This window comes from Rissa tridactyla, chromosome 7, assembly GCF_028500815.1.
Source record: "Rissa tridactyla isolate bRisTri1 chromosome 7, bRisTri1.patW.cur.20221130, whole genome shotgun sequence".
In the NCBI taxonomy this organism is placed as follows: Eukaryota; Metazoa; Chordata; class Aves; order Charadriiformes; family Laridae; genus Rissa; species Rissa tridactyla.
In genome coordinates this window covers 30,714,661-30,730,377 of record NC_071472.1, presented here as the reverse complement: position 1 = coordinate 30,730,377, position 15,717 = coordinate 30,714,661, and the positions used below count along the sequence as shown (strand labels likewise).

Sequence of the window (15,717 nt, the reverse complement as noted above, 5' to 3'; positions counted from 1 at the left end):
AGTGAGACTGCATTATTTGCCCTGTCTCTGACAGTTTATATGCCAGGCTCTAGAAAAGGCAAAAGTAAGCTTACAAAACTGGTTGTCACCTTGATGAGGAAAGGTCTGCCCCTAATGATAAACTAAGGCTATCAGTCTCTACTAGCTTGTTGTTATTTCTGTCAATAAACAGTAGTCTTAGGGGGTTTCTAGTGCATTATAATAACACATACATACCCCTTTGAAAAAATAGAAAATAAACACCCTTTGCCTTTCATGGAGTGACCTCATTTGCAGAAGAGTCCTGACCCTATCTGCTTCAGCAGAAGTCAGCTGACCTTGACCTCAAGCTACCACATCCCTAAAGAAAGCTCCTAAGTGTCACGATCCTTTTATGCATAAAATTTGAGACAGAGAATAACAGAAGAGGGGAGAGAAGTTTAACAAAACTGCAACAGGAATGTCACCAAAATCCTCAGAATGTATTTAGTAATTGGCTAATTCACACCGTTTGTTTTATCGTACTCATTAATAGAAGACTACAAAGTCAGTCATTGTCACTCACACAAGAACTGTGTTTTCTTTTTTTTTTTTTTAAAGGCAAACCAGTTTAAGAAGTCTACAACAACTAAAGAAGAAACCTATAGAGTTATGCTCTCTCAGAAGATCAGTAACACAAAAAATTGTGAAACATCCAGAAACTTCAGAAGAAGTGTGGTGGTTCCAAACACTGCAGTTCCAGAAATATATGTTCCCAAATGAACTACCAGAACAGAAGGGCTAGAAAAAAAATATTTTGACTTGACATCTTAATGCACCATCACTATGAAAACAATGAAACTAAAAGTAAAATTTCCAGAGATAGTCACAGCTCTGGCAATAACAAAAAACCCTTCAGTGACAATTACTCATTTCAGCAATCAGTTCACAGCAGACATCCTACTGCTGCCTTGCTCATTATACTCCTTAAAAGAATGATCTACATGTTATAAATTTCAGTCATTTTTTACCCAAGCATTAGCTGCCCACAGCATAACTTCAGAGTTAAGTTTCTTAATTTCTTAGTAAACGAATTAAATGTTGACATCACGTTCAAGATCCACAGTAAAATTAAACATACTATTTTAAGGTTTTCTAACTGAATTAGAATCAGAATACAACTGAGAAAATGGCATTTGCAAAGTTAGTAGCAGCTGTGTATGTATACACGTATGTTATGCATCCCTTGGACACAAATGTGTTTGTAAGCAAACAAGACCTCACATATGTACCTTTCGACTGCCCATGCATTGGTACTTGTTACCCAAATACGAACACATCCTAATAAAACCAAATACACATGAAAAAATAACAACCATTCAAAAAATTATAACACTAGGAATGTTCTTGTCCTTCTACAACAGTATAGGATCCAAAAAATAAAACCAAACTACATTTTCTCTAAGTGATATTATAATTGCTTGTTAGATGGATTTTGACACGATCCTCATTTCCAAGGCTGCATTTCAATGCCCTATTAAGTATAGTGTTGAACATCTACTTGATACAGAGTTTTGGAACATTTAGTTATAATAATGTGGACTGCAAGTCTGACCTCTGAAAAAATGATTAAAATTATCTTAACATTTCTTAAGGAGACTATATTCTGTAAGAAAAGCATTGAAAGAAATGGAAACTTTTTTGTTGTATTGCATATACTGCAAAATAGTAAACATGGTTCCTTACCTACACTAATTAAACTTTTTATTAGATCATAAAAAACACTACATAATATATTTAACCAAGAAGCTGAATTCAATTAACTCTGAAACATTGTTTTAATGTGATCTGAAGCTTTCTTTTTTGGGAAAAAAAAGTCTTCATGCTTAGGGCATAGTTTAATTTTGATTACAGTAGTTCAAATATTCTGCAAAACAGTGATATGTCTTGGGAATAAATGACTTCAGACCATTCAGATCATTACTCAGAAATTTCAAATGTGATTTTTCAGAGAGAAGCTTGTTCATCCATTTTCCACTCCTCATTACAAATGATAAAGGGGCCTATTCATAAAGCAAAGCATTTTTAATAAAAAAAAAAAAAACAACTCAAAGTGAATGATATACCAGGCTCCACTTTCAAAAGTAAGCTAAACTACTCCATAAAAAAATGCGATGGGAGAGAAGTGAAATATTTTCAGCTAATAGAAAATTCTCCCAAAATGTTTCAGTTCTCAGGAATCTTCAAATATCTTGAATATCATGAGGAGTCATCAAAACTGCAGCCACATAACTAGCCAAGTACTTTAGCCTCCTCCAGAAAAAACCACGGCTATTCCTTGATCTACATGTGCCGAGGTCTCACCAGACCCCGTAAAAGGGAATTCATGTTTTAAAAAAATATGAACGTTCAAGTCAGTAGAAAACGCAACACTGATTCAGTTCTTTGTCTACATTTATGGAAGATATTTGTCTACATTTATGTCAGATTTTTTTAACACTTTTTTTCTTCCATTAAAAAAATAAAAAACCACCACAAAAACAAAACCAAAAACTAATATGAGAGTGACATTCAGTTGCTCCAAGCGTACAGCTTTCCATTCTTCTGTTGCTACACCACACCCAGCGTTAGTCCCCTCCAGGTAAGCCACAACTCTGTAACAGCACACTCTTTGAGGCTTCCTAGGCTTCACAAAACCCAAGGAAAAGAAAAATCCACAATGAAAAATTCCAGACAATGTAACAAATATATTCAAGCTGCCTTGAATCCTTACCCTCCAGTCAACTTATTTTCTCTCCAAGAGACCACGAGTGTTTTTTCACACTTCGCTGAAATCAATTCTCAGGAGTTCCTATCCAGTGTAAGTTAAATATCTTTCTATTAGTAATTCAGCAGGCACACACACTGCAGAGCTTGACACTGGCCTTCAGAAAGACCTAAAATAACTTCACTCCTGATTTAAAGATCTGGGTGCCTAAACTACTTTAAAAAATAAATAATAATATAAAAAAAAATGCCCCACCACATAAAAGCAAAAGAACACACATCACACTCTTTGCAGCAATGAATGGGAGCCACAGCTAGCAAACGCAAAGGTGTCCACTATCCACTTTGACACAAATTGAAGAGAAAGATGTTTAAGAGGCAAAAATGTCACTCCTTTCTCTCTTCTCTCCGAGTTTTAACTTTAATCTAAAAGTTAAATTGGGGCACCACACAGTCTGAAGCTGCAGACTGGCACCCAAAGGCCAGGCTCAGTTTGGTCGCTGTTACTGGGAGCTCCGTGCCGAGCACTGACACCACACCAGAATGGCATTTCCAGCAGCCTCCCCCAAAGGTCGGTGCCCAGAAGTGCACCCTTCAGGTATTCCCTGCAGAGAGATTCAGGGATTTCAGAAAAGCTGAGGAACAGAAAATAACAGAAGTTCATCTACTGTTAAGAAATATTAAGATGCAGAGGAGAATCTGCCAAATATCTATTGCACAATATCAAAACAGAAGTAATTGATCATTGTGGGTGGATAAAAGCCTGGGGTTTTTTCCTCACAGTTGCATTTGAACTTAGAATTAATTTTAAATAAGTTAGCCTAACACAAGTCAAACACAAAGACGTTATAAAATATGTGACAAGGGGTATGCAGTCTAAACAGCAGTTCTGGCCAGGTTTGTGGTAAAAATCTGATTTTACTCTTTGCCTTCTCCTGTAGATACTGTTTAGGTTACCTGGGAAAAATACATGGTTTCTAAATCAAAATGAGGTTTGCAGAGCTCTGCTTCCAGTCTGGCGATCCTTCTTCTATGTCAGTAGTCTACTAATAACTAATTAATCCTTGGCCTCTTGACCTTCAAGGCTTTAGTACAGGGAAGAGGCAAGAAAGGCAGCTCCACCGTCTTCCCTGGGCTCTAGTCCAAAGTCATCGCAATAATTACCAGAAGGCTTCTGCTACCTATTTCTCTCCTTCCCTGCTTTCAGACTGTATCCAAGAAACTCTACCGGTTCTGTTGACCCTGCAGAGCTCTTAGTCTTTGAACTTGTCACCCAACTCCACCAGGATTATAATCATTTATACTAGTCATTTCTGATCCACTGTTCAACCACAACTCGGCAGCATGGAGAGCGGTAGGCTGCTGTATCATCTGTAAGGTAATGTAAATTAGACTAAAAAAAGTAGCAGGATTCCACAGCCAATTCCTACCCTCCACAGGATTGCTCACAAGTAGCATGTTCCTGTGAAACATTTTAAGGAAACTCAAACTATCGAAGAGGGGAAAGCCTCGAGCTAACCACATGGAGCTAGAGCTTCCTGAAGAGATAAAATGATGAGATCCTGACAGCCGTAGCTGCCACTTCTTGGCAAAGAGTAGTTTATCTCGGCAATTCAACTCAACAATAAGTTTATTCAAAATGAAAAATCAGCTGAGAAATGAAAAGCAGGGGAGCTTACTGGTCTTACTTTCTTCCAGCCTCCGAATAAAAACTAAATGCAAGAGCTGAGCACCATTAGGCTCCAAGACCCTGAAAGACTCCTCCTGGTCTCATCTACTCTATCAGACACATAGTCTATCACGCATCATCTGCAAACTGCTTCTGTTCAATATACCAGCTTTAAATGCAAAACTCTTCCCAATACACATCCAGAATGTTTCCCATTTTTTCTTAACTAAAATTCATTTTAGTTCTCTGCAGCTTTAATTGAACTTCAATTACTAAAACTAGGTTGATACAAGCCATGAAGAAGAAATTAATATTCTACTAAATAAGAACTGTCACTCAGCATTTCCTAAGCTAAATGTAAAAATTGAGACTCTGAATAAATGTATGTTAAGTATCATTGCATAAATATGCATATAATGCACTTCCCTCTTCATAAGTGTTAAATTTAATGTAAAGACATTTAATTGCACATCAACATTTTAGTTGTGATCAATCACTGAAAATCAATGATTCTTTTAAATAAATGTAGAAATACATTTAATTCAAATCCCATTACTTTAAATAAATTTTTTGTTTACTTTTGAATCACTTAAGACTTCAGTCAGTTCGCTCTCCAGTTAGGAAACAGGACCTCAGGACATAAGCCCACTAAACACAAAAACAAATTTTCCCTTCTGCAATCAACACAGTTGTTATGGTGACAGTGAAATCAGTTGGTGACTGAAGTTTTTCATCCAAAAGTGCATCACTGAGGGTCTATCCACACCCAATCTCTTTACCCAAGTTTTTTTTATGCCATTAAAATATTCCAATCCTATTAGAATGCAAATATAAAGGGGTAGAGAGAGCACACATAATACCATTAACAGTCAAAGATTTCTTGGTCCCCATTATCAGATATTAATTCTCACATTAACTGATGTTTTGTAAAAAAAAAAAAAAAAAAAGAACAAATCCATTAGCAGCTGCATTAATAGTGAACAGAAGAGGCAACAACTGCTGATGTGATTATGCACCTAACCCTTTTTGAAAGTTTCTGTATCTAAGAGCAGCAAACACTCATTATTTCAACTTTAATTTCATACCAGGTATATAAGTACAGGTCACTGAAAGACAGCCTTGACAGGGTCTACCCCCAACTCAGTATCTTCAGCAAGCTTTGAAAAACAGTCATTTTTAGCAAGTCTCTTTGTGGTTTCCTTTAAGGTCTTTTAAAGTCATAATATGGAATTTTGGGTGGGAAGAAGAAAAAACAGTATTTTTGCGTACAAGGAGCATATTGCAGTTTCAACTGCACCAAGGTGGCAGGTGCCAGGCATGAGTCCACCAGCAGATGGAAGATCCCACAGAACCACAGAATCATAGAATGTGTTGGGTTGGAAGGGACCTTTAAAGATCATCTAGTCCAATCTCCCTGCAGTAAGCAGGGACATCTTCAACTAGATCAGGTTGCTCAGAGCCTCATCAAGCCTGGCCTTGAATGTCTCCAGAGATGGAGCCTCCACCACGTCTCTGGGCAACCTGTTCCAGTGTTTCACCACCCTCATTGTAAAGAACTTCTTCCCATCTCAAGCAGGCACTTGGAACATTCTCAACTACCTGCCCAGGTGTATCTTGTATTGTGGAAACTCCTTTACACACTTCTCTGTTGCGTACGATGTATGTGATCCTGTCAGTGGGAACAGTCAAAGTAACCCGTCATTTCACACAGGAGGGAGGATATCAAGCAAACAGCTACACTTTAGTTACAAGCATACAAACAGCATTTTTCCACCCTAGAAGTGACTTTATTCCTAGCGAATGGGAGAATGAAAGGTAGATCCTGTGTGCTAAATACATGACTTTCAACACGACTTTCATTCTCTCTTTGACAAATTCACAAGTCCAAGATTCTTAAGTCAGCACTACGTAAACAGAAATAAAGTAAATTCACAGCACATCACTGTTGTAGTCATATTCCCACTCCCTGCAGGAATCTACCATTACATTGCCTCATCTTGGACACATGATGGCCAACTTGATTAGTCAATAAGATCTCCCCCAAAACATCATTAGAATTGCCCTAAGATGTACTGTACATCCAACCAGATCATAGGCTCACAATATTCAGTAAGTCACTCAACTAATATTCCCTCAGATACTGTTAAACACAAGTTACATCATCTAAGGCACTAATGGAGGGAGATTTATCTACATCACAGATACTTTCTTCTACATCTTATGAACATGAAGCCTACCGACCAGTAATAGCCCTTCTGAAAAGTTTGGCACTTCCACTATTCCCTCACAGATGTTCACATTACCAATTAATCATCACCACAGGGAGTCTCAGCACAGAGGCTAAGGGTTGAATACACTCACTTCAATCTTACTTTGGAACCCTTTCAATATCTTCCAAAACAAAACCAAAATATAAGTAAAAAACATTAAAGAACTCAAATGTATTATGTAGCACTATGGATTGCCCTATAATCACGAGGTAAACTGATTTTAAGGTACCACAAAATCCTAGTTCTAGCTCCACTACCATTATATAGATTCGGATGCCTTTAACAACAAGGTAAACTGATAATCTATGAAATTTAGAGCATGTACAAATACTATTTAAGTATCCTAAAAAGAAACATGAACTAAAAAATAGCACCTCTGCTAGCAAACAGGAATTACAAAGCATTTGATTACATTTTAATTCAACACTTCTTTTTTAAAAAAAAAAAGTATATCTACTACAAACAGTGTAAGACAATATGAAGGTCTTCTCCATATTCTTAGTGGATGACATATTGATGTCATTAAAGATTTTCTATTTCCACAAACAAAAAAATACAGAACAGCTACACTCCAATTCCTTAATTTTAAGTAAAGTACCTAAATGATACATCTCCAGCAGACAAACTGCATTGGTTTCATTACGTGTATTTGTTGCTAGCAGCACACTATTACACTGACAATGGAAGACCACAAAAATAACCAAGTACAAAAAGTGTACTCTCTCTGTGTATATATGTATGTGTATATAAATATATATCTTTAAGGAACACCTGCAAAGTATGGCAGAACTATCATTCCTACTTCATAAATGGACATAAATGCTCAATGAAGCTGAATTATCCAAGATAGTACAGGTTATCCACGACAAACCTAAAGTTAAGCCTACTTTTCCTCAAGTCCCAGGTTAGCACTACAACCATGCAATTATCTTTTTTCCTTACCAACATTTTTCATCGACAGTTCAAGTGCTTTACAAAATCTTGATCTTAATTTTACACACAGGAGAAGTGATGCGCTATGTCAAATCACTTACCCATGACTGCCCACAAACCCAAGGAAACATCTCAGAACAGAAGGTCCTGCTCCGTGCGCTACTGAACAGGCCACAGCAGCCCCGCAGGTCAATGGAAGCACCCCTGCTGCAAAGAGCAGTAAGAAATTTTCCTTTTAAAAAGGAAAAAGAACTTCAGCTCCACCATCCAGCCTGTTTCAAGTGCAAGCAAGCAGATTCCACACAAATAGAAAGGCATTTGAAATTCAAAGTCTTTATTCAGGGCTTCAGGTGAACCTTCAGTTTTCAAGAACCCTGAGCTCCCAAGGAATACACAGAACTGCACTGTTATAAGAAATAACATCGTTAGAAACCTCACCATGTAATTACTTGCACTTTTATTACTTGCTGAAATGTTTTATTGGGAGCACATATAGTCATGTCTACAGAGACATGCAAATATCATTACGCAGAATTGATGTGCTCTCCATAAAGCATGTTTCCAGCTTGGGATTTCTTTGCTTGTGTGGGAACAGAAATCCCATACCAAGAGATGGGAAGTTCAGAAGTGCTGATTCACACTGCAGAAGCTCTCACTCCTGACACTGGTATATACTCTAAAATAAAAACACTCAGCTGCAAGGCTCATATATAGAACGTGGTGTTAGAAAAAAAAAAAACATCCTTAATTGTCCGTGGCTGACGAGCATACAACATTCTGATTTTTTTCATAAAAATATATGTTTCTCAAAGTTCATCTGTTTTATGACAGACCAACATTACATCCTTTCCCAAGTCTCCCACTTAAGCACACTCTTACAAAGAGGGAATATATTTCAGCAGCCTCTAAAGTAGTTAGGTCTTTCGCAAGCCATCATCACTGTTTCTATAAAGTAGTGGAAGAGAAGATAGTGTTTCAGAGTAGACAAAAAGATGCAGAAACCAAAAGGAAATGCATAATTCAGTAGGCAAATACTAACAAAAACGCATGACGAAATTCTTGATATGCACTATAGGGATTTAAGTTTCAAGGTCTTCACATCCTCTAGAAACATTCAGTTTTCTTTGTTGTAAGAGAAGGATTTCAAAACACATAAAAAAAGCATTAACCGGTAACTGGAAAAAACACATACTACAAAATCTCGTTTCAACACAGTTTAGGCAAAAGTGTTGCAAATGAAACTTTATAGGAATTAAGAGACGAACAGCTACAGTATGCTCTAGCTTTCAGTAACAGAGACTACTGGAACTTAGAGAAATTTTAAATATTCAGGACTCATCTAACAGCAGCTTCAAAATCGGCAGAGATGTATGAAAGAAAGCCCAAGTTGTTAAAAAATTACAAGCCACAAGTAACTGAAAGACAAGAGTACTCACATTAAAAGTAGGCATATATAAAATGCATCCCACAACTTTAAAAAATATATAGCCTGTATTTTAAAGTGGGGGGAGGAGGGGATATAAGTACTTTCCTATATTTTGACGACAGAGAAGGAACTAAATTATAAATGACACCATTCTAATGAACCAGAACAGATTACAATCTTTTTTTTATTAAAAGGTATGCAAAACCAACAAATAAAATGCATCAGAGCTTGGTAAAGATCAGTAGTTTAGCCTCAATGTTATCTACTGCACATCTGCCACACCGCATTATCTTACTACTCAAGCATCATTTTTGCATTTCAATGTAGTAGCTCCATCAGATTAATGCCCAAGACATTTCAGCTGTGTTTCAAGTAAATAAGTGGACATACAGGAATATTATGCATGGCCTGTATCATTGACACTAAGCAAAGAAAATGCGATTAGCACCAAATTGCATCTGACAGGAGAATCAGAAAGCTGTCAAACACAATGACATGGATTCAGTATTTAGAAGGTAAAAGGGGGAATAAAGAAGCTGGCCAGTCTGGCATGGAGACAGCAATAAAGCACAACAGCTATGATAAATTAATTCATTTACTTATGAAAAATTAGAGGCTTCCACACGCAGCTCTCATTTATAATCTTGTCAATCTAGCAGAGTAAATAAAAAGCCTATACAATGCACAGTGGGAGGGAAGAAAAAGAAACAAAAGAGGGGGAAAAGAAAAAACAGATTTTTGCATTTAATCTAACAGAATAATTTCTTACATTAAATCACACTGGATCCAGCCTTTGATAGGGGTGACTAATGCAAGGATACATTATAGCAGTGGTTACTGTGTTTACTAGAGACACAACGTTAAAACAACAGGAAGGTTGAGATCAAACACTCAGAAGCCGTATAAAACAAAATGAATTTTTTACATGCAAGAGATGCTATTAATACGTCTATCAAAAGGATAGCAGAAAGAGCTACAAGGGAGGGAAGTGGAAGTAAATTCAAAGCACCAGCCCCTGGGAGAAGAGCAGGCTCCAGAAGGAGGAGATGCTTGTGTAACAGCTGCCCGGTGTGGCCATTAACAGCCCTCTGCCTTGGAAATCCTTTTCAGGGAAAATAAGCTCTGCATCACCCTGCAGCTCAGTCTCCAGTGTTTTCCAAGGTGCTCTCCCTGGATCACCAGGTAGACCCAGCAGCTAACACCTCAACAGCAATATGGCTACAGTAATTTTCTCAATTGAGATCATTGTTATATTAAGGAGATCAGAGAAATATTGCCCTTTCAGAGGAATATTTCAACGACCACCATTTCTGGCAATTGTCAGTAGGTGAGTTCAGACCAGGAAATTATGAACTTCCTGTAATGAAAGAACGAACTATCCATATCTAAACAGAACAGTATGGAACACCACCATGAAAATGTAAATATCCGTGAAACAGCAGCAAGGACAACTGCCAGCAGCAGCACAGAGGCTGGATTTTCACCTTCTGGTATTTCACATTTTGACTGATCACTGCAGATCTATTAAAATCCTATTTATCCTTAGATACATACCTTGGCCATAAAGTGTTTAGGGTACAGCCAGTTGATACATAGTCCTAAATACTAGAAAGATTGTTCCAAAACCCAGTGAAAAGAGGTCCAAAACCCTGCCACTTGCCAGGCATTTACTCTACAGCAGCCTAAAAAAGGACTCCAGGAGATGAAAAGGCCATTGTGCCCCAGAAATAGGTTAAAAGTTGATGCCTACTCCAAAAAAGCCAGCATAAAAAGACATGCCAGTCACTAGCAGTTTTCTCCCACCATTTACTACACATCCAGCTTACACCGGAGTGACAGACTGGGAGAGACGAGGCATCTTGCTGACGAGCATGCAAGAAGTCTGTGGCAGATACCGTTTTGTGTCAGAGCCCATCTCATTTAAGACTAGGACTGATGGTTTGCCCAAATACACCATCTCCCTCTCCAGTGTAGTTCAATCTACACGACAATTTTATTTTATTTTTATCAGAATGTATGTGGAGTGGTGGAAGAAACAGTGAAGAAGGAAAATCTCACCCCTACATCAGACACACCAGCAGAGAGCCAGGCCTGTGCCACAGCACCAGTTCTGTCAGCCTCCTCACTGGCACTAGTGTCGCTGTTTACATCCTAACCTACATAGAGTTTAAAAAAAATGAGCAGTTTTTACAGGGCTATTTTGAAATCTGTGAGATACTTTAGCACAGAAAATTTTCAGTTCACTGTGGAGGAGCAATTGCAATAAACCTATTTTCAGAAAACTGTTAGCCCTGAAGATTTTGAATTTTGTACCTTTGCCACATGCCTCTAACCAGTAGGAGTTTTTTAATATACATTAACTAAAATATTTTCATATTGGTCTACAAATTAAGTACTTTGTATCCAATCCTATATATGCAATTCAATGCACATATACCACTGTTTTAACACCTTCTGTTGCAAATCCACAGATTATAAGTGTTGGAGGGCCAGCTGGGGTTTACTTGTGAATTTCTGCAAGATTCTGGTTTTCTTCCCCCATCTAAACTAAAACATGCAACCCTTATGCTCGTGGAGCCAGCCCTCCAAATCTGGGCTTCTTGCTGGCTATGCAGGAAGATAACCAAAAGAAAGACGGCCATTGCTTAAACACCTAAGAGGAAGATCAGTAAGCAGTACTAGTGGCGCAATTCAGCTCCTACTTGTTCATATTTAGAGGCCTAGTGAAAAATTACATGTTATTGAAATAAAGCATATGAATTTATTTTCCCAGTGTCCTGCATCTTCAGAACAAAAGCCCCAATCCTCTAGCTTCCTATAGTGGAATATTTGCTACATGATCATCTGGAAATAATGTGTTTTACACTACTTTTTTTTTAAAAAAACAATAAGAAAGTGCAAATAGTACGGTTTTAGCATTAGCCAGTACTTCAGGTTGTCTGTCAATTTTCGGCCTGCTTTGCTTTTCCATCATTGAATTTCACTCAACCTTTTGATTGAAGTCAACCTTCATGTACTTTATGATACCAACAGTCGATGCCCAGAAGAGGGCATAAGCGACCCTGGGGAAGCCACAGGTCAGGCTACTGAACAACATTTATGAACCAACCACTCAACCTTTAATCGGTCAAATTCACAACCATAACCTCAAATGAATTTTTAATTCCTTCATATCTGACTTTTACAAAGCTTCGAGAGAAGCAATTTAAAAGGCTGCACAATATGCATCAGTAGCAACACAACCAGAAGAAAAAAAACATAATTATTAAATGACCTCTACATCAAAAGTCTCAACATCTAATTCTAAGTTTTCAGCCAATTTCAAGCCTTAAGTAATACAAAACCTGCACAAATACAAGTTTACACGGCCTACGTGAACTCAGAGTATAATCAGAGTAAGGAGAAGAAGAAAAAAAAAGAGCCTGATGGAACTGTGTGACATGAAAGCTACAGGAAATACTTGGTGCCTGGCTAAATCGCCATACAAGATAGCGCCTGTTCATGACAAGCTACTTCATACCACTTAACTGTCCTTTTAAAGCACGTCAGAAGTACACTCTTCAGCATAAATACCTTTTCATTTTGACACTACCTGCTACACTAAGGAAATGTTGCATTACAGCTCATGTATTACAGCTATGTTGTATTACAACTCACAGCTTGTGATCAAACTTGTTGTACCCTACCTTGGAGCAGAGTTTTTCCTGTTTTGTTGCTTTTAAAATACACAGCTAAAGAAAACAAAACACCTAACTGAATAGATATGTTAAGAAAATGCCTTTTCTTAAAACACCTATAGCTACGATTGCAAGAAGGTAGAGACCAGATAACTGCACAGCCCCACTGTCACTGAGAATTTCACAATCAGTCAGGATACAAAGCATGACCAGCTGCAAGATCTTGTTTGTGCATTTGCGGCTCAATTAAAATATATTTTTGTAAAACATTTTCCTATTATCTTTTCAGCTGTATTATTGCAAGAGAGTAACTTTAGCCCACAGGGCTGAGACAAGGAGCAATCGTTGACGATATGGTAATGTTGGAACAAGCACTTCAGAACAGACAGGATAAGAGTTGAATTAACTGTTCTTTACTTCCTTTCTCCTTCTACCCCTTTAATCTATTTCACTCTCTCCCTGCTTGCCTGGTACATTTCACTCGTTATAAAACTGGTATGAGCTCTTTATCCTTTTTTCAAATTTCAAGACAGGCATTTATTTTAAGCTCAGCTGCAAACAAGTACTGAATTGCAGTCCAGGTAATTTATTTTCATTCCTAATCTGCAAGTTCAAGTAACTGCAGAGAGTATTTAAATATTTCAAAATACTTAAATCTCAAAACTTCATAAACCCGAAAATTTCAAAGGAAGTCCAACTAGGTACAGACTAGGACCCAGGTAGTGCAGTATTTGGCCTTTTCAATTAAATTTGGGGAATTGTCTTAACCTCTACATCAAACATGATAAAAACTGCCAGGAATTACAGCTTTGCACAGTGCTACCAACACCACCCTAGCAAAAAGATCAGTGCAATTCACAGTAACAGTGCAGCACAGCCCAGTGCATAGTCCATTCCCACACAAAGCCTCTCTTGTGTACATGAAGAGAAGTAAAAGCATGTTGGCAGGTGACTTTCTGGAGAGGAGACCGGTCCCTTGCTGCTCGCCCAGGAAGCGAAGCAGAGCTGATGGAAGTGCTGCTCACCGATGCCATAAGAGGACAAGTACAGCATCCGAGTGCCACAAACACTCATCCAAGTGCACATGGGCTTGAGCTCCAAATGCATTTGAAGCCCTTCAAGGGCAAAAAGGACTAATGGTACCACCAGGGCACCAGACAGTTTTAACTTTATATCTCAGGGCCAACACAAAAATAAATTTCTCCATATTCACCTTACAAGCCACTACTTACCCCCATCCTTACCCATCACCGGCAGCACCCGCTGTCTTCCCTCACATTTCTTCAGCACCTCAAGTCGCAATGATATTAAATAGATGCCATTGATAAGGCATGGGAACAGAAAAGCAGGGAGACTACATGTGTATCTGAAACCATAACTCAGGATAATCCTTGTTGATTAAAAGAACAAAACCATTCAAGCTTCAAAGCAAGTTTGGAGGCTAATAAATGCCTTGTACCCTAGAAGTTAAAGATGTTACGGGGTCTCAGTGGGGTACGAACACTGTGCCATACTGTCTTTTTGTCAGAAATCACACTTAAGGTACCTCCTTTGTTATCTGATAACAGCTGAATTCTGGGGCAGCAAACAGATCATTAATTTATAAAAAACATCCCAGAGGAAAAATTACAAAAGTATTCGCGTCTTTCTCGTGGGGGCATTGAGGGCAGACCCACACTGCAAAGGAAGATGGGGCTGTGGCAGAGGCAAGTATGCTCGTTCTCCTCTAACCCAGCCAGCTCAGGTAGTGGTCACAAGGGACCAGGAACGGCAGGGACCAACAGCCTGCCCTGGGCAAACAAGGACTGTGAGCCTCCACACAAAGTGTGCCAGGTCCCACCGCTGCTGCTGCACCTTCACCAAACTTATTGCCCAAATTAGCGAGCCTAAAGGAAGCTCATGTATAACTGTGTTGTTTCAAACTGAGAGGCAAGATGAGGTGAGCAAGAAAATAAGTAAATAAATAAAAAAACTGGTATCAGTACGCTTGCCCCAAATGGTCTCTTGCCTTTTGCCATAGCTGGAGTAATTCCCTTTATTCCCTGCTCCTCACTCCCACACCAGCAGCAAGAACTGCAGCTGGCCCAGTGCAGTAAGAAAAACGACACAAAAACACTCATCAAGAAGGTGCTTATTTAATACATAAGTCTTCCATGACTACTAAACTTCCCATTTTTTCCCCCATTTTCCCCAATTTATTTACTTCCTACCTCTAGCGTTATGGTATCAAGGATGACCTGCATAGATTAATCATTTTGCCTTCAACGCAAATGCCTAAAAATTCTTACGCGCTTCCAGCAAAAGAATTTACAATTTGTTTTCCTGAAGAAAGGCAACCTGACAGTTCTTTTAAAACATGCACTAATACAAAATTAATGACAAAGAAATTGTTTATCTCGTCTGGTTTGCGAACATTTCTTTATATAAACTAAGGTATTAGCTAAATAATGACTGCCATAAAGTATTTTTCATTGAAAGCACATGTATACAAATTGACAGACAAAATGGCAGCCAAAACAAATATTTAGCATTAAAGGTGAAACATTAGCTGACAAAAAAAGCAAGGAAATTCTAAGTTAAGGCTTTCTATCTCTGCTTTTCATGTTACATCTAAACTTCAAACAGCAAGTGATGTTGCACCACTCTCCATTACAGTAGGCATGCAAAATAAGTAAGGCAAAACAGAACTGTGAGCAGAGTGTCAGCAATACCTTTTGATTTCTCTGCTTTTGTCAGCTTGCATCCAAACGACAGCATAACTTTGCTATTAATTGACTATGTTTGTGCTTTCCAGTCTCCCTGTACCATGGGACGGCACCTTCCCTGGGTTTCCTTAGGAGTGAAGAAAAAAGTCCTGTCTCTTGAGAGGCAATTAAGACAACCAAAAATAACAGCCTTCCACAGAAGGGTAAAGAAGCAGTATCAGACAAATACAGAAAAAGCCAAACATAACTGCTTTTAAATTAGATTTGAATACGCTAAAAACAATTAAAAACTCAATGCGTTTTTCAGAAAATA

General features: G+C 38.2%; 1 protein-coding gene across 4 annotated transcripts in view; it reads right to left on the bottom strand.

Moving 5' to 3' along the window:
* PARD3B (par-3 family cell polarity regulator beta) overlaps positions 1 to 15,717 on the bottom strand; it is a 426,608-nt gene that overhangs the window by 305,214 nt on the left and 105,677 nt on the right. Inside the window, exon 1 of one of the 4 annotated variants that reach the window (XM_054210095.1) lies at positions 7,698 to 8,000. The exons of the other annotated variants lie outside the window; for them this stretch is intronic. Coding sequence (XP_054066070.1) covers positions 7,698 to 7,727 — 30 coding nt within the window. The 5' untranslated portion in view covers positions 7,728 to 8,000. Of the gene's footprint in view, positions 1 to 7,697; positions 8,001 to 15,717 lie in introns of those variants that run through there. 4 annotated transcript variants of the gene reach the window in all.